This window comes from Cygnus olor, chromosome 5 (genome assembly GCF_009769625.2).
Source record: "Cygnus olor isolate bCygOlo1 chromosome 5, bCygOlo1.pri.v2, whole genome shotgun sequence".
Taxonomy (NCBI): Eukaryota; Metazoa; Chordata; class Aves; order Anseriformes; family Anatidae; genus Cygnus; species Cygnus olor.
In genome coordinates, this window is record NC_049173.1 from 33,197,959 (window position 1) to 33,217,418 (window position 19,460).

Here is a 19,460-nt window from a genome sequence, read left to right on the forward strand (position 1 = left end):
CCCTATTTGTGGCTGATCTGTGTGAGAGTGAGGAGCACTGGAACATGGCTCACCAGGGGGCTGAGCACCAAAAAGTCTCACTGCAGTGGTGCAGGGGCTGCTGCCAGGCACACTGCCAAGGGTTTTCACCGAAGAGGAGTATTATGTCCCAAAAGCAGGGAATGAATGGTTTTGAGCATGAAATGCCTGACAGTGGGTGCAGGTTACGAGGCCAAGCCAGGGGGCTGACTCATTTGGGTCAGTGAGACCTGGGATCCCTGCCACCCCACCGGTGGCGATGCTGCGCTGCAAGGGCTACTACCAGAGGACATGTGCTCATGGCTTTCAGCACAACCCGTTTGGGCTTTTGGGCCGGCTGGAGCATAGGGATGGGGTGGGTGCCCTTGCACCTGTGCGAGCAAGAGTACCACTCTCGGATGCATAGGGCTGTGCTGGGTGCTCCCATGGGAGCCTTCGCTCCCCTTGCCAGCGGAGTGGGAAATGGTATCACCCTGCTCTCCTCCCCTTCCTCTTACGCAATGCAGCAAGGAGGGGAGTGACTTGATTTTTTTTTCCTCTCTCTGGGAGTTGGTTTTCACTTCCTGCCCCTTCCGTGCCTTTGTCTCCACTGGACGCTGCCGAGGGCACACCTGAGGGGTGAAGGCACAGGGGGACCAGGGAGACACCCTTCTCCTAGCATCGGTCCCACCTGAGACCACACAGGTGGGAGCTGAGAGCGTGTGCCTGGGGGTGAGCTGCAGGGTGGGGGGACACATCAGCCACCATGGGGAGAGCGGGGACCTGGAGCATGTCCAAAAGGTGGCATGCACTTGGGCACCATCCCTCTTAGCTTCATCTGTCTTCTCTCCCTTTAGGAAAGGACTAGGGTCTCAAGGTGGTGAGGACCAGGGTGCCAGGATGGCCAGCAGGAGACTGGGTCCGCAGTCCAGATTCAGGGTCTGCCTGGTGCTGGTGGCAGTGGCAGTCGTCTTCGGTGAAGAGCAGGAGGCAAAACCCTTTGGAGAAACCTGCCTGGAGGACTTTACGGTGGGGATGCCGGGTTTGGTGCTGGACACAGACGCCTCTGTCCAGAATGGAGCCACCTTCTTGTCGTCCCCCATGGTCCATCGGGGCAGGGACTGCATGAGGGCTTGCTGTAAGGACCCTGCTTGTAACCTGGCCCTCGTGGAGCAGGTCCCAAACTCAGGAGAAGATGACATCCAGGGCTGCTTTCTCCTCAACTGCCTCTACGAGCATACTTTCGTCTGCAGGTTTGTGAGGAAGGTCGGCTTTCTCAACTTCTTGAAGAAGGATGTCTACGATGCCTACGAGGCAATGCAGAAGCACGGATCTAATGGTAAGGTGCCCATAGTGGATCTGTGCAAACTGGGGTTGGGTGAGCACCGAGGGCTGCTGGCCTCGGTTCTTCCAGCTCTCAATTGTGCAGCTGTGCTGCCAAATGGCTGGGACAGAGTGGTGTTAAGCTTAGGTTTCTATACGCCCGTCCATGGCAGAGGTTTTCCCTAACTTTGATCGGTGCCTCAGTTTACCTATTAGCAAGGAGCAGGAGCCATTCTTTAACCTATTTGAGTCGGGTGGAGTGAGTGTTTACTGAATGCAGGCTGTGTTTTTGATACTTGACAACACAGAGAAAAAGGGTGCTGTTTTTCTTCTCCCTTCCCCCAGGCTTTTAATGTTGGAAAGTGAAATCCCCTAAAATCTAAACATTGACGCCTTTTAAAGGGCCACATTAATCTGCTAATTGCTCAGGGGCTGGAGGCAGGACGCAAGGCGCTTACTTTTCCTTACTTGCCGGGCCGGCAAGGTGCCTTGGTACTGCGGGGTTTGTTGGGGTTTGTGTGGTTTTGCTGGGTGGGTTTTGGTTAGAAAGCTCCCCCTCTGGAGGTGAGTTTCTCTTTTCCAGCCTCTGCTTCCCTGCTTGGAAAGTTTGCACCTGGCCTGGTGGAAAACAAAGTAATCTGTAGCTGGCCGCTTGCCACACGCTCTGCAGTCTCCGTAAACATGCAGTGTGTTCAGAAACACCAAAACCATGCCAATTCCTTCTTCTGCCTCCTTTCTCCCTTGTTTTGGAGGAAGCCGAACAAGTCTCTGACTTGACTGCGTGTTTTGGCAACCATAACCAGTTTATTACCTGTTGATGGATGGGCAGGGCTGCCAGGAGATCCCCGTGCAGGACATCCTCCTCTGGGCCCCTCCCAGCCAACCCTGGGGGCAAGGAAGAACAGTTGTGCAGATACCAAGGGCAGCAGCTGGTGCATGGGCTTAGGCCCCATCGTGTGAGCTGAGCAGTCTTAGATCTCCTGCTGGGATGTGCCAGCCTGTGAGGCTGACCGCTTTTGTCATGGCAGAGGTGGTTCTCCTGTTCTTTGTCCCCACTAGTCATATTTTAGGGCCTTCTGGTGAATCTCTAGCTCCCTGTTGCAGTAGTCATCCCATGTCTTTGTCCTGGGCTCAAAACCCTTCCCAGGGGAGCTGCAGTTAGTGAGGAGCTAAGCCACATCTCCAGGAGTCCAAACTCCTACATGCTTTGCTGTAGGAGGAAAAGGGAATGCATCATCCCCGGTGCATCCCGATTTCACAAGGTTAGATTAAAATATAATGTGCTGTTGAGCAACGCAGCCCTTCACCAGTGCAGACCGGTGTGCTGTACAAGGAGGCTGCAGACCCGCAGCAGCAGGTCGCAGGGCCCAGCACGGCCTACGTGCAGGACACTGGGAGGCCTCCCCGGGTCACTGAGCTGCCTCGAGAGATGTTGTTTGCTGCTCCAGCCTTATCCCTGGCCATGGCAGGACGGGGTGGCTGGGCAGAGCTGGCTCCCCTGGCTAGGTTTGGCACCCAGCTGCCTGCCGGAGCATCCCAGCCAACGACAGGCAGGTGCTGCCTCGTGAGCCAGCCCTGACGCTGCTTCCCGAGGGGTTGGGATGGCTGTGGTGGAGCAGGAAGGCTGCATGGAGAGGGGGAAAACATGCTAGAAAGGCTCTTTTAGGACCACTGCCTGCCATGCCCCTCCTCGCTCACATGGGGCTTGCGCCATGACACCGCTGCGGGTGTAGGAAGGGCTCGGTCCTTCTACACCCCGTGTTTGCTCTCAGAGCACGCAGGGTGCCCAGGCAGGGCTCCAGCTGTGGCAACAGACACCAGGGAGCTTGCTGCTGTGTGTTTGCATCAGGCTGTTCATGCTGTGCTTTGTTGGGAAATGCATTTCTGGGGCTAAATCAGGCTATCCTGGCTGAGCCCTCCTCCCCAGGGCAGCTGAGTAGACAGTTAAGAATGCAGATCTTGATTTTGGTTGAGAGCCAGAAAGAATCAACAAAAACAACAACCCCAAATCCCCCTTTCCCCCAACCCCCCCAGTCTGGGATAGTGGAGTGGGGTCAGACCAGGAGGAGGTGGAGGAGTGTGGCTGCTGGGAGGGGGGGACACAGAGGTACAGGTGCAGGAGGCCGAGTCAACATGCCCCTGGGCGCTTGCTGGGCGCCTAGCAGCAATAAGGAAGTTCAGCATGGGTTCAGTTTCTGGACTTTTTGAGGATGCCTGAAGAAGCAGGGTGAAACTGGTGAGTAAGGAAGCAGTTTTCAGCACGCCAGACTTTCCTCCTGTGTTTTTAGGAAAAAAAACAAAACAAAACAAAACAAACAAACAAACAAAAAAACTCTTGGACCTGATTTTGCGCTGCAGGCAAAGCTGTCAACCCACTGTTGTGCTGCATCTCGGTGAAAATGGAGAGCTCTTCTGGAGCCTGGGTTGTCGTCACCCCCCCCCGAGGCTGGGCTCCAAAGGATGGGAGGAAGCTTATGCACTGTGTTATAGTCCCTTTCCTTTACCTGCTGTCAGGTGTCCTCAAAGCCTCCAGGGTATGCTCCAGACAGTCTCTGCAAAAATGAGGATTAAAAGCATGTTTTCCTAATGAATAGTGAAATATATATTTATGTAGTTTAGAAGCCCCACTGGGTGACATTAAAGAAAAATGCCATGTATTCCAAGACTCACTGGGAGAAGACCTGTTGAATTAAGAGGTTTATATATGTTCAAGAGGAGACTAGATAATTCTTGAAAGAAAGAGCACACCTGGGGACTGCTGAATAGACAGATTTAATTTTGGAGTGTTTCCTGACCCTCATGGAAGCAGCTGAAAGCTGGGAGAGTATTATGGGGGAAGCACCACATATCCTTGCCCTGTTCTTGCTCTTCCTTGAGCATGCACAGAGAGACCACTGGAAACTGAGCACTGGGACAGGGGCACCCCTGATCTACCCCACTCCAGCCACTCCTGGGTTTTTATGACTTCAGAAAAGTTCTGAAGGTACTGGTAACAGAGAACACAGCTGCAATCTAGCGTCTGCACATCCAAGTATGTTTTCAGTATTCTGGAGAACAAGAGCTTCTGAGTCCAGTATAAGATGGCGATGGCAGTTTGGTTCTGCCTCTTGCCTGCTCCAGCTCCTGTACAGCCCAAAGCCTCTGCTGGCATCGTTAAAAGGCACTGTCCCCTTAAATCACTTCCCAGACTGAACTTTGCTGCGAGTTTTCTGCCTGGCTCATTCGGGAGGGGCAGGCTCACCGTGCACTTTGTCGGTAATAATGGAGCCCATTTTTGTTTAGGTAACCATGAGCTTATTCTGGTCTGGGCAAACCAGTTCTGGGCGTGAAACTGGAAAATAACCTCCCTGAACCTTTGTCCGTTTCATGAACTGAACCCCTTGCAGTGGTTGTGAAACGCTCGGTGACACTCTCCTTGAATTTGAGTGGGAGACGGGCTTGTGGGGGGGAGACAGGGAGCGCGGAGGAAAATGGGGGGTGCAGGAGGTGCCCGCTCCCACCTAACCGTGGATGGAGCTTTGCAGGTTACAGCTTTGGTGACACACTCAGAATGGAGAGCTTCCCAGGCCAACGTCCGCCTTTGAAGGTTTGGTCCAGTCACCATCCTCAGGTGCCCAGCAGAGGGGAGAGGGGGAACGGCAGGGTCGGTAACCACATCACCCATGCAGAGACCAGTGATGGGCCCTTGGAGACCGGTCCAGCTCCCTGCTGCATGGCTGCAGAGAGGTTAAGCTGACCTGCTGTGTGCTTCTCCTGTAAACCATTGCACAAGCCGCTAGAAACTAATCCTGAGAGCTGCTTTGCCTTGCATGAGTTATAGAAAAACTTTATGGCTTTATTGTAACCGGATTTACTGCCCAGCCAGGACAAATCCCTGCAGAAAGAGTCCGCATTTCTCTTTTTCCAAGCAACTGTTCTGTTGCCCTTCTCTTTTCCCCCCTCCGCAGGCAAATTAACAGCACAACAACATCCTTCATTACCTTGCCTGTTCTTGTGCAGTTTCCTAGTGCAGGTGGGTGAGATTTGCATGACCCCAAGCTCCGAGCTGTTTGCTTTCGCATGGCAGCCTTGGCACACAGGGCAGAGCAGGGATTCAGTGCTGGCAGGGGAGCAGCACTACTGCCCTGCCATCTTGCTCAGGCTCAGCTGGCACCTCGAAACCTCCGAGGTTTTGTGTCTCATGCCTGGACACCAGCCTGGAATTTGGGTGGCCTCGTTTCTGTTCCCGCCTCTGCTGCTGACTTGCCTCATGGCTTTAAGAGGTGGCTTTTGTCCTCAGCGAGGTGCCTCTGTGTCCCCAGCACTAGCACTGCTCATCTTGCTTCTGAGCTGCTGCTGGGGACACAGGCAGGCAGTAGGTGACAATACACAAGCAATCTCAGCACATTCTGCAGTATTTTAAGTATTGCTTTACAGCCTCAAGTACTCAGGGTGTTATCTCCCTGAGCCCTGGAATGAAGCAAATCTGGTTTTCTGTGAATTTGTGTCTTGAGGGCAGCAGCTGATATGTAAGCTCCAAAAGAGAAGCCTTCTATCTGTGAGCTTTGCTTTCTCCTGCAGGATTTCGCTGGCACCTGGTTCCGCTGGCAGCAGGGTCCCTGCTGGGGTCTCCCTCCCCACCTCATGCTTACTTTTACAGACCTTGTAGGAATTCAGTGTCTTTTAGATTTATGTTCCCCTGTCAGCTTTGGTTTGGATTTATGCATTGGTGAAGCCAGACGAACCATTCACTGTATAAGCCTTGAAACTTATTCACTGTGTAAGATCTGAAAATTTTTTAAAAAGCAAAACATGGGGCTTGAAGCCTGAATGTATTATGGGTCATTTAAATTTGGGATTTTGTTTTTAAGCATTTTGGATTTATCCTATTAAGTTTTTCTCCGGGATCATTAAAAAATAATCCTTTTCCTATCTATTTTCTGATTGGAAGCTGAAGTTGTTGCTTGATGATGTGACCCCAGGAGCTGGTGCTTCACAGTAAAGAGCACAACAGCATCATAAAGCTTTAATCTCCCTACTAATTATGGACTTCTACGGAAACTTTCCAGAGACCAAAGAGCATTATAGCAAAGGCAACTTTCATTTTCAGACTACCTTTCAGAGCAAAAAGAACTGAATGGAGAATCTCCCTTCCAAGATTAGCTTGTTGGTATTTACCCTGTGTTAGTAAGCACTTGGTTATGAAGCTCAGGTGGAAAATGCCCGCTGAAGGCTTTACATAGTCAGTGTAATGAAAATGCTTCAAAGTTGCTGAGCTTTCAGAGGTCCTAAGGAGAAAAGAGAGTCATCTGAAAAAGAAATCTTGTATTCCTAGTGAAAGGTCCTCCTTTGCAGTCACTGCACACAAGCAAATCCTCTGGTTTTCTGGGGGTGAACAGGCTTGGGAGTTTCGCTTGTCAGAGATGGAGTCTGGAGAGGTAGCTGGCCCATTACTCAGAACAGACCTTTTACTTCACTCGGCAATCCACAAGCCAAAGCGACTAAATTGATCTGTGGTAAAATGTTTGGCTTGTCTTTTATCTATGTATGTATTTATTTATTTATTTAGTACAGTGTGCATACTTAAAAATGTCAAGGAAATATATGATCTGGAGTAAGATCTTGTTGTAAATTAACAACCAGCCTCTGTGGTGCTGAAGAACTGGTCTTTCGCTTGTGTTACCGCCCCCACCTATTGGGCTTACCCTGGCAGGAGGGTGGCAAGAAGCAGACGGCGTTTCTCCAGCTCAGGCTCGTGGTGTTTGCCTGGCAGGAATGGCAGGAACGTGTCCCCTTCCCAGAGCTCATACTGGTGTGTGGCTGTTTTCCCCTGTTTAGTTTGGGAAGAATTGCCAGCTGCAGTCTGCTTTTGGCTATGGATGCTTCTGTGGCCCTTGGTAAGATCTCCTGAAAATAAAGTGAAACTCCATTTATTCATTCTACCAGCCCTGCTCAAACCAAGAGGCACCAGGCTTGCCCAGCCCAGCTCAGTGTCTTCCAGCAGCCTCTGTGCCTGGTGGAGGCAGTATCAATCACTTTGGCATGCAGCCCTGGGGAGGGAGCAGCAGGCAGCGATGCCTCACCCAAAGGCCAAAGGACATCGGGGTGGGCACTTCTGCCTCTGATGCAGATGTCATCTTTCCGGCCTCTTTCAGCCCCCTCTGCCTGTTTTGGTGGTTGCTTGTCAAAGCCTCATTGGGTCATCCCACCCAATACTTACATGAGAAGATGGGCTGAAAGATAAAGCCGGTGACAGTCTGCGGAGAGCAGACCAGTGTGATAAAGTTAACCAGAAGCCCTGCAGCTGCACGAGCTATAAGTGACCGAGCTGTTCTCACACACCAAAACCACAGTCCCTCCAGCCTGGTGATGAGGGTGGCTGGGGACCAGGCTGCAGATGGAGCTTGGGAGGGCTGGTACGTAAATACCTCGTAAATACCCTCGGCAATTCTGCATTTGAAAAGGCTGAGCACAGTGCTTGGAGGTGAAAAAAGGGAAGGTTGATTTCATGTGTGACTTTCTGGTGGCAGCAGCGTTTGTAAAACCAGAATGGGACTAATCATCTTCACTTCGTTTTGGTATCTGAAGATATGGAAAATAGAAGGTTCTGGGTGGACATGTGGCCAGTCTGACCTGGAATACATGTTGCAAAACCCTCTATATTTTCTTAAATTATAGATGAAAGAACTTACATGTAGGTTGTTTCAAATGTCAGTTTTGTATATATGCCTTATACTCCAGGTCCCTTCAGTAGGCTCTTGCAAGAGGCAACAGCTGGGACATGAATCCTGAAACATTTACATGGGAAATTAGGAGCAGGTCTGTAACAATGAAAGTAATTAGCTGGAGGAATAGTTTTCCAAGGGCTTTGGGCACTTTTCTTCAGTCCCAATTGTATCAAAATGGTAGAGTGACATAGCTAGATTAAAAATGAAAATTGATGCCATTCCAAAAGGCTCAGGGTGAACTTGAACATTGTGTCTTGGACTTGGTACGGGAACTACCAGATGGAGTTTTATGGCTGGATGTACACAGGAGACATTCAGGACAAAGGGGATAATGAGTCAGGCTTACGGTGTCGCTGCGTAGTCTGATCTGGCTGGTATGGACGGAGATCAGTTTTCCTCTCTTAAGCGCACAGCCTGGAAAAGTGCTTAATGGACTGTGGAGGCTGCTAGTAAGCTAATCCGTGTGATGGCACAAAAATAATAACAGCGTGAATGGCATTTGTGTGCATTTTCCAAGGTGCGTGTGTCAGGGTGTAAGGTGAGGTGGAGGAGGGCTGTTTTCCACCCAAACCCCACCTTGCACAGTTAAGTACACAACACAGTGCTTACAGCTGGTGGTAGGAATGATGAGAGTCCGTCCCACATTCTTGAACACCCACATCAGGTCATCTCCCGAAGTGGCAGGGTGGAGATTGCTCCGTGCTGTTTTGCGAGGATGTGGTCCAGCTGTTAGAAGCACGGTGGCTGTAGGCACAGGGACACCCTCCTCCAGTGACTCCTGTGGGCAGAAACAGCTCAAAGGCACTGACAGAGTGGGTTGTGGAATTGTTAAATTACAGAGGGCAGCAGTAACGGTATTGATCGCCAGTTGCTTGCTCAGGCTGCAAGAAGCACAGCTGTTTAAAAGTGTTTTTCCTTTTAGTGGATGATGTCTGTATTGATTTACCCCGGAAGAGTCCCCCCTTTCCCATGATGGAGACAAGGACTGGACCCTTCAGCCTCTTACCCGAGCCTTGCTCTGCACTTCTTCCACAGATGACCGTCCTCCGATAGCCCGCATTGGCAGGGACATGCGGGTACAGCCGGGGGAGCCAGTGATGCTGAGAGGCGCAGAGAGCACAGACGACCGTGGGATTGTCAGCTATGAATGGAAACAGATCCTTGGTGACCCCTCTGTGGAGATGAAGGTAGGGAGATGCATGAAGGAAGCAGCTTGGTCAGTGTCACCTGCGGTCTGCTCCAGGCTGGGCTCTCCACGTTTAGCTGAGCTGGAGCAGAAACCATGTCTCCTGACAAGCTCCAAGATCTCTGGAGTGTGAACACTGTCTTGTAGATGTTAAATGTGACTTGTGGCTCTAGAAGAGCAAATGGTTGCTGTTAAACTTCTGAAAAATACTCTAGAAAGCCTTGGAGCTTGTATGGAGCTCATGTGGCACCTTCTGGGAGAATTAGCAAAGGAGTGTACCAGGCCTACAGCTGGTTTTGAAGACTAGCAATATCTAGCTCTAGGATGCTGAGGGGGCTATGGAAATCTGGAAATGCTGCTCTCCTTCTTTCTTTCCGCTAGCACAACCAAAGCAACTTTCCCCCCACACTCCCCAAATAAAACAAAACAAAAACAATAACTATCTAACTAAACCAAAACAAAAAGAGTCATCTTTATCTTTACTCCTCTTACCTACTATGGAAGAGTAGGAAATACGTGAAGACAATTAAGAAATATGTGAGTATTTTAGAGCAATGCCTAAAGGTATCACAACTGCTACATTTCAAAATGCTCTTCTTGATCAACAAGTCTGCCTTTGCTTTTTGGCCATGGGATCTCCTGCGTGATACTGGCTGCAAGGTCCAGGACAAATTTACCACTGGCCTTTAGTATTAAGCTAATGTGTTTTCAGTGTTTAAACTACCTTAAGAAGTTATATAGCAACACTGTCTTGAAATGTAACTAAAAAGGCAGAAACAGCATAGAAATTGAGGCCCAGCATTGTCAACAAACTTTGAGAAAAAGTTTGTGTCTATAATAACAAAACTTTATTTTCTGACAAAATAAGTTCTTCTCCTTTAGAAACCTGTTAGCAGGCAAAGAAATATGCACTCTATTCCATTTCTGAAACTAAATATACTTTCCATATTCAAAATGAAAGTATATATATTTCTTAAATATACCTAGCATATTTCCTATGTGCTATATAAATTATTCATGACAATTTTCATTTTTAAAGAAGTAAAATAAAAGCTGCAGATATTTTAGGCCTCTCCAAAGTTTTTTGCTTTCCCACATGCCTTCACAACATCCCCAGATATGAAAATTCTAATTAGGCTTCTGGTACTCTTTCACTCTGCTACTCCAGCTGGGTACCAGCAGTCAGAATCCAGCCCGTGGATTTCAGGGGCACTATACAGCACTGAGACATTTTTAATGCCAAAATTCTGCTTGAGGGTTTCCAGCCAAGCTTCTTTCTTCCTAATGCAGCATGGGTCTTGCATGGCTTCACTCATGCCCTCATTACGTGTGCCTCTTCTCCATTAGCCTTTCTTTTGCATTCTCAGAAGCAGGAGGAAGACCAAGTAGAAATCTCCAACCTACAGGTGGGCACTTACGTCTTCCAGCTTACCGTCACAGACACCGCCCAGCAGAGAGACTTCACCAACATCACCATCGTGGTGCTGGATGCTGAGCAAACTGAAGGTGAGCCTGAGCCCACAAACATACAGCTGGAGTCCCCAAGCCTGGGTGATGTTCTGGCATTACCAGTGCTCTTCTCAGGGGGTAGATGGTAAAAGAGCACAGCCAACAGACCGGGCTTGCATGTCAGCTTTTCCCAGTAAAAGCCTGCACATGACAAATAGTAGAAAGTCTCTGCATTCACAGTGGTCTATTTTAGGTTTTTCTCATCCTCTGCAGAAGAGGTGCCCTGCAATATCTGTTCTTCTCTGTACGACATTGCTCCCTCTACTGGGTAACACCAGAGTGGCTGGAGCCTGGAGTCCGTCAAGAGACGGACAGAGAGGAGAACCCAAAAGGCCTTGTTGACTCCACGGTTTTGTTGTGAAGGGCCCAATTCCCTTAAGCCACAAGTTAGGTGGAGTTGTCTGCATGACATTCAGAGTCACCCCAAAACGTTCAGTATGACAACTACATTAGGGGCAAAGCATTCTTGGACAAATGGTTGACTAGAATTTCTTCTACCTCAGGTACCATAAAAATATAAGAACAGGCATATCAGGTCACTCTAAAAAGTCTGTCAGAAATCCAGTACATCGCATCCAACAGCATCCAGAGTTTGATACTTGACAGTAGCTAGAACATGACATACTATCAGTAAATCCCTAGTATGCTTGGCTACAAGGAATTTACAGCTATTTACAGCTATGTGAGGAATTTACAGTCTCTTTAAGCAAAAGAGGATGTTTTTGTGTTAAATATCCGTGGATGAGTCTTTGCATAGCAGTAGCATCCTGAAGCAAGGAGTTTCACAGATAAACTGTGCTATGTGCTTTTATGAATGTGGCACCTTCTAATTTAATTTTGTGGCCTCTCATGTAAGTATATATAAAAGCCTGCCTCTCATATAAGTAAACATATAATGTGATTTCCTACTTGCTTTCTGCATACCACTCACTATTATGTAAATCTTTCAGACAAATGTCTACGCCGTTAGCAAACTTTCCTTTGAAAGATTTTCTAGTTGGTGTGGATGTAAAGCAAGCTAACCAGAGCCTTCTGTGCTAACTTTCTCGATAGAGCATTGCTTGACTCCAAAGAAGGTGGGTTGGTGTCGCGGCTCTTTTCCACGCTGGTTTTACAACCCAGCCCTTCAGCAGTGCGAGGAGTTCATTTTTGGCGGATGCAAGGCCAACAAGAATAACTACTTACAGGAAGAGGAGTGTGAACTCGCCTGCAAGAATGTTAAGGGTGAGTCTGCTTCAAAAATCGACCCCCTCTTTCTCACAGGACTGGGATGTCCATGTGGGCAGGTACTGCAGCTTCTTGGCTGGCAGCTAGTGGTAGAGCTGAGGAGACCTGGCTAATTACGGATGAGGAGTCCTGCAGTGCTGATGTGTCTAACCCAGTTCCTGGAGTTCTGCTCCCCTGCTCAGTGCCAGGTCAGCTCCACTCAGTCAGCATCAAGCGTCACCACAGGCTTGGTGTAACCAGACAGGACAGGCAGTGGCAAGAGCTGGCTCATTCTGGCTCAACCTCTTAAGGACCAGGTGTACCTGGTGTGTCTCTGGCTGCAGAAACCCTCACCAAAAACTTGTGCCACATCTTAAGCCTAAATTCAGTATTTGCATCCCACACTGCTACAGGTCTCTGTTCTAGAAAAGGTACATTTCTTAGGTGAAACATGGAGGCAATATAAAGCTGATCCTAAGCTGACAAAGTGATGTGGTAGTAAATTTATTTTATTTTCCCCCTTATCTCTTCAGGTTCTGTTGGTGGGCGACAAATGCCAGGTAAGCCTCCTTCACCCCTGTGTAATCCTGCCCTAAGCTCAGGCTTAGTGTCTCATATCCATTCCTGTGGCTTTTTGATTAGCAGTCAGTGTGGAAGTGAGGTGTTGGAGACTAATTTCTCTACCAAGCCTTTCACTTTCACATCATAGGATAATTCAGGTTGGAAATTACCTCTAGAGGTCACTTGGTCCAACCCACTACTCAAAGCAGGGCCAGATCTGAGTCATGTAAGGTTGCTCAGGACTGTGTCCAGGCCAGTTTTGGGTATCTCTGAGGAAGGAGATTTTATGCTCTCTCTGGACATCCCTCATTATATTTTTTTTCCCTTCTATGGAATCAGTTTCCCCTGTTGCAACTTGTGTCTGTTGCCGCTCATCCTATTACTGTGCACCTCCAAAAAGAGTCTGTCTCTGTCTTTTCCATAACTTCATGCTAGGTCATGTGCTCCAACGTCTTCCTGAGTCTCTACAGCTTCCCTCTGGTATGCCAGTGTCTTTTGTGACTGGGGAGCTCAGACCTGGGCACAGCACTGACCAGCTGGAACCACCTCTGGGACAGAGGGGAACGACCACTTGTCTCCGCCAGCTCTCCCAGCCCAGTGTGCAGTTGGCCATCCTTGCCACAAGAGCTCTCTGCTGACACACATCTGGCGCGTCCATCCTGACCCCCAGGGCCTCTTCTGCAGGACTCCTTTCTCTCTTCTTGGTGTCGGACTGGTGCTCTTGCATGGGGTTGTTCTGTGTCAGGTGTGGGACTTTTAGTTTGCTGCTTTGTCTTGGCATTTGCTTTTGCACTTCATGAGCAAAGCTGAAAGCCTTCTCCCACCTACCCTGCTCTCCCTGCATGCCATTGTGTCTCCTGCTACCCCCATTCCATATTACTCACAAGCTTTCAGTGGTTTCACTGCCCCAGTCTCTGCCCTTAAGCCAGGGACTGGGAAGCCTGCGGGCAGACCCTCCCAGTAAAGACAGAGGCAAAGAAGGCATTGAGTACTTCAGCCTTTTCTGGGTCTTTTGTCACCATGTCCCCATGGTGTCTGGAGCATTAACCTGTCTTGCTTCCACCTTCCGTGAGCTTTTATTTTTTTGAGAGGAAGCAAGGCTGTTCCCAGAGGAGTGCTTGCCTTATAAACAAGAAATTGCATTTTTTTTCTTTTTTTTGAGTAGAGTGGCACTGAAGAGAGAGCTTTGCCAGCCCTATCACCAGCTTTTAAGTCCTTCATAAAGCATCTATGTGGCAGGGAGAAAGAATGAATTTTAATGAACTATCTGAACTGTTTCTGATGCAGTATGCAATGGGAACTGTCAGGCCCCCTCCTTCAGATGCAAGGATGGCTGCTGCATTGATGCCTATCTGGAGTGTGACGAAACTCCAGACTGTGCTGATGGATCAGACGAGGTGTATTGTGAACAATGTAAGTTCTTCAAATTCTGGGTTAGAATACTTAGTATATGCACAGGGATGAGCACAATATAAGTTGCATCTGTTGACTCAATGCTTTCCGTTGCCCTGTATTCTTACTCCTGACCCTGCATGAACTCTTCTGCAGTATTGTCATATTTGCAGGTTCTGCCACCTCCCTGGTTGCTGCTGACTGCTACAGCTGCTTTTCCTGCTGGGATGTTCCTTCCACTCTCTTCTCTGTGCCTGCCTGTGAGACTTGAGAGCCTGTTCTCTCCTCCTCTTCCAATATTTTATCTCTGAATGACCTTACCTGCTCTCCTCGTCTTTGGAGATGGGAAAATAAACCGTTATTTCTCCCAATTTGTCCAGCGTCTCAGTCCCCTCAACATCCTCACATTAAGCTAATATAAATGCACAGTGGCAAGCTGCTGAAATTTCTAATCCCTTCTTCCTCCCTCCTTCTTCTCACAGTATTCCCATAATCTCCTCCCTATCTGTGTGCATTGTTACCTTTCTAGGCTGCAAGCATATGATTCATTTCTCTTGACCTCTCATTTCCTGCACTAATGCTCTTTCATACTTTTCAAAAATCTGGAGTGAGAAAAGTTTCCCCATTTTTCGTGATGGAAAAACCTAAGAAAGCAGCCTTTGCTTTTCTTAGTTTCTCCTCTGTATTTGTGGAACTGACATTGGGAACAGTTTCTAGTTGTTACATTTTATTTTCCCATGTTCCTTTCATAGCACTGAGATATCTAAGGACCTCAGGTTACATCTCTCTTTCCTTGGCTTGTAATAGTAAATAAATATTCAGGAAAGCCCTGTCTGCCCATGTCTATGTGGATGGAAGCTTTTCTTTATTTTTTATTTTTTGTATTCAACTGGTGAGAGAAGTTCTAACACAAAATGTTTCTCTTGCAGATGCTCGTGAGTTCAATAGACTGCAGAAAATCAACGTTACACAAAAGCAGGGTATGTACAGAGCACCTAGGCTGACATCTGCCAGCTTCTGCCTTTCTCTTCAGTTCTGTAGTGGCAGCTCACCTTGGCAATGCCAATTTGAGCATCTGCCAACTGGGCAGGGAGCACCCGAGAGCCACAGGTCTCACCATGGATGCCCTCTGCCGCAGTGCTTGTGCTCTTCTGCCATGAGCAGATGTTGCAGCTCTGGGAATGTGCTTCTTGGGCTAGAGCATCTCTCCCTTGCTTTGCCAGATCACTGTGTGGACTTGCCCGACACTGGTCTGTGCACAGAGAGCATCCCCCGCTGGTACTATAACCCATTCTCCGAGAAATGCGACCGCTTCACCTATGGGGGCTGTGGTGGCAACAAGAACAACTTTGAAGAAGAGGGAGAGTGCATGAAATCGTGTTCGGGCATCACAAGTAAGCAGACATAGCGAGGGCTGGAGTTTTACTGATCAGTCTTGGAAAATCCCTCAAGATTAAGTTCTGTGGTGACAAAGAGGCAGTGCCTTGGGAGCCTTCAGACAAAGCAGTTCTGTTCTCAACCCCTGGCCATGCCCCACAGTGTTCCGCAATGTACGGAGTACTTGCGGGGAACAGTGCATGTCTACAGCACTCTTCTGGAGTGCAGTCTGTCACTTCTCAGAGCTGAAAAGACGTTTTGGGTGCTGATGTTTAAAAATGATTCAGAGGAGCATGACAAAACCAGACAGAGATATGGTATGGCTTCTCTGAAAACAATATAATTTTCTAGCTTGGCTCCAGCTCTCCACAAGAGGGAGGGGAGAAATGAAGAAAATTCTCAATGACACATATGAGGCAGAAGTTTTAAACAAACAAGAGGAAAAACTTTCACACTGTATTGCCCCGTAGGTGTTGCTGTGGAGACCAACAGCAGACATGGGAGGAATTCTGACAAACTGCATCTGCTAGGAGGCAATGTTGCTGCTTTTGTGAAGTGACAGCCCCAGCTAGAGTGTGCCTCACAGGTCTGCCCTGAGAGCTCAGCACCAGGGCTGTCAGGAAGGGTGGTGTATGCATGTAGTCACTTCACAGTACCAGGAATGCACTCCTCAGAAACCTGTCTTAGCCCTTGTTCCCACCTTTCTTTGTAAAACCTTTTTCCTGTTTCTGCTCTCAATTCAGAAGCAGATGCCATTGGCCGAAGATGGGAATCATTTGAGCCCCACAGTGCTATGTTAAGTGAGTAACAGTTCTTCATACAGAGCTTGTTTGTTGCTTTCACCCTGTCCTGAAAAAAAAAAAAAAAAAAGTGCCTTTCCTTGGAAATAATAAACTTCTTTCCTATTCCCCATGCCCCTTCTGAGGGGTTGAGGGAGCAATGTGGGACTTGTGGGACACTAGCAGTGGCCAAAGAGATTATTCTGTGGACTGTGTGTCTCCGGGCTAATTTCTCCTTCATCTGTGACTCGGTAGCTCATAGCAAAGGCTCCTGATTTCCTTTTTATCAACATGCATGAACGTTCAACATCAAAAAATTAAAAGGAAGATTCTTCCTAATGGCCACATTTACAGAAGAACTGCTAGCTTCTGAAAAAAAAAAAAAAAAAAGCCCAAGTGGTTATGTGAATAATGTCTGGTGCTTGATTGTGGGGACATCTCATGACCCTATACCTCCTCTCTGCAATTGTAAAGAACACCAAAGCCATTGAACTACAAGTTCTTAAAATAACAACACATTAAGCTTGGTGTCCTTTTTCACCACAGGACTGTAAGACCTCTTTCTTTAGTAGAAAACTGGAATTATACCCTTCTGTTCTTCAAACCTAGAGGGTGATTTAACCCTCACATTCACCCCAGCTCTCAAATGCATCATGTTTGCCATCATGTCCATCAATAACGTAGGAGTTTGGTCAGTTGTAAGACTGCTGACTGCTGTGCTTACAGCACTGCTACAAGCTCTTTCCCCACAGACCCAGACCATCCACCACAGCTTGCTCCCATGGCTTTATTCCAACCAGGGGGTGCTTCTCTGTGACCACCCCACTGATGTATGAAGAAAGGTCAGCATTAGAGAAGTGTTTGGTGTTTATACATGGAGAAGTCTGCCGAAGTCACCGAACAGCCTTTAGAGGGCGTGGTGCATCTGAGAAATGATGGGAGCTGTGACTTGGGAGAGAGATGATGCCTGTACCTTGGCCATACCCTTATGCCGTGTGGTTCTCTTCCTTCTTCACCCAGTTTTGAAGTGACCACTCGGTTGCCAGCCCACCCCTCCTCCTTTTTGCCATAAAAACTTCTGCAGCAGCTTTTGTGCTTGCTCCTTCCTGACCGCCCATGCTGTGCCAAAGCTCATGGAGCAGCCCTCCTAACGCGTTTGTGTATCCCCTGCAGGTGCCTTTGAGGTGGTGATTGCTGTGCTCCTCGGCATCTGCATCATGGTGGTCCTGGTGATCATCGGCTACTTCTTCCTGAAGAACAGGAGGAAGAACAGCCGTCGCCGTCAGCCGACCACCGCTACCAACTCCACCCTCTCCACCACAGAGGACACTGAGCATCTGTTTTACAATGGTGCCACCAAACCAGTCTGACCTACAGCCTCTCTCTCTCCAGCCACACATTGGGACATTCCCAAGAACTTCTGGAGTTTTGTTTTTAGACAGGGGCCTGTGCCTGAAGGGCTTTTTTTTTCTTAAAGACATTTGTAGCATGAGGCCAAGATCTAGCCATGATTTGGCAGTAATAGTGGTTGTGATTGTCCTGGCTAAATGGCTGCTCTGGACTGAGGACCTGGGAGCGTTTTGATGCTCTCTGATGTCTATCCCTTCCTAACCTCAAACAATCCAGTGAAAACTCTGAATGACAACTTTCTTCCTTCTCAAACCTGGAGCACAAGTCAGCTCTACTTACTGAAGGACCCTGAGATTGCATCTGTGTAGCATTCATATTGGTGAATGGTGCAAGCTCACCAGAGCCAGCAATTTTGTGTTTGCAGTGCCGCTTCCTTCCACCCAGCCTCATAGTTTCTGCCCTTTCCCCACTTTGCAAGGTGGCCCTGCCTTCCCGCAGTCCTCCTGGTCGTGGTGAGCCTCGTGGGGACTGTGTGCTTCAGGTAACTGGCTGGACCTGTTCTGAGAGCTCTGCGACACTGTCCGGTGGTTCCTGTTCTCATGATGGAAGGAAACAGAAATACCTGTTTTAATCACTAGGCTTTGCTTTTTAACAGAAAAGTGCACCTAGATTTTTTTTTCTGCCTGGCTGTCACGTTACAGCCACCTGCATACAGTATGTGTCTACCATTTTCTCTCCCTGAGTTGCCCTGGTTGCTTTTCCAGTGTTCAGCCTGACCCTGAGCACATTGACACAATATCTATTTATTCTCACATGAAATGAAAAGGAATGTCCTGACTTTCCTGCTGATGGTGAGGGGAGGGCAGAAGGACCCAGCTCCCCCCGTTGCTGCTGTGATGCCAGCCAGTGGTGACCATGGCAAACCTTGTGCTCCCAAAGGGGCTGCCCAGAAACCTCGTGGGAAAGCACTGCCTGGTGTTTGGGAAGCATCCTTGAGGGAGGTAGGGAAGGAGAGGATTTTGGGGAGAAGTGCAGTGAAGGAACCAGAGGGTTCCCTGGAGGTACTGAGGCCATCTGCATGGTCCTGGCTGTGCCACCGAGCAGTGCCGGTGGCTGCTGCTCCCTCCAGGAAGCTTGTGCTGCTATTTTGGTTTTACTGCCCTCTCCTCACACAGCTGCTGACCTGAGTCCCTGTCATCAGGAGCAGGCCAGCTAACATCCTCTTTCCTGCTGGCCTGTCCCTCCCGGTGCAAGATGAGCCCAGCCCTGGGAGGTCCAGAGCTCATCCCTGGCCCCGTGGCAGCACGTGACATCCCCACCTCGCTGAGGTCCTGCGTGCTCCCCGTAGGCTGATGTAGGAGGGTGCCCCCCAGCTCTGTACGGCTACGTCTGCAGCATCCAGGCTTGTGCCTCTGGTTGCTGAGGGCTTCAGCTGTGGGCTGAAACTGCTGTTTCTGTAGTGCCTGGTACACCCTGTCAGGCATGGGGTTGGCACCAGTCCCTGAGCCCCCTGTGCCTACTGTTCCTGGAAAACTGCTGTGAAGAGAGAGGAAATTGGGTGCGTGCGTGCGTGTGTGTAACAAAGCACAAATCTATGTACAGATTTTAGTTTAAATGCTTGGACCCTTTCAGGGCTGAGGGCAGAGTGGCTCTGGAAGGCTCTGTTGATGGCTCAGGGAATGGCTCATCTCCCATGTGCAGCTCTGGGAGAAGTGCTGAGTTGTGCCAGTGCCTGGGCTGGAGGGGAAGAAACTGCTGCCCACAGACTGGTGGCAATCTGACTGCACGCTTCTCCCTGTCACAGCAGGGCTCGTGCTCACAGCCATCTGCCCCAGTGTCCCTGGGGCAGGTCAGATTCCTCCATGGCTTTTCACGGTCTGTCTCGTATCATTTCTTCCATCGCTCCGATTTTCCCACAGCCTATGCAATAAACTTACCATCTTGATTTACTTTTTGTGCATTCACTCTGATAATGCAAGTTGCAATAAAAGGGAATTGTTTGTCTTATCTGGCTTGGGAGTGGTGTCTGAGAAGCAACGACCTGCAGAGGAGGAAGGTGCCGTTCCCATGCCT

The 19,460-nt window shown here is 49.0% G+C and overlaps 1 protein-coding gene across 4 annotated transcripts; it reads left to right on the plus strand.

The window, feature by feature from the left end:
- The first annotated feature begins 529 nt into the window (after nucleotides 1–529).
- SPINT1 (serine peptidase inhibitor, Kunitz type 1) lies at nucleotides 530–19,394 on the plus strand. 4 transcript variants are annotated; one of them, XM_040558146.1, is made up of 11 exons: nucleotides 530–702; nucleotides 855–1,336; nucleotides 9,063–9,214; nucleotides 10,581–10,719; nucleotides 11,776–11,946; nucleotides 12,462–12,488; nucleotides 13,777–13,902; nucleotides 14,811–14,861; nucleotides 15,105–15,275; nucleotides 16,002–16,058; nucleotides 17,211–19,394. In XM_040558146.1, the coding sequence occupies exons 2-11, from the start codon at nucleotides 898–900 to the stop codon at nucleotides 17,405–17,407; spliced, it is 1,530 nt and encodes a 509-aa protein (XP_040414080.1). In that variant the 5' UTR covers nucleotides 530–702; nucleotides 855–897; the 3' UTR covers nucleotides 17,408–19,394. The 4 variants fall into 4 exon arrangements, with proteins under 4 accessions (XP_040414080.1, XP_040414082.1, XP_040414081.1 ...); XM_040558148.1 differs by lacking the exon at nucleotides 15,105–15,275; XM_040558147.1 differs by lacking the exon at nucleotides 13,777–13,902.
- The last annotated feature ends 66 nt before the right edge of the window (nucleotides 19,395–19,460 follow it).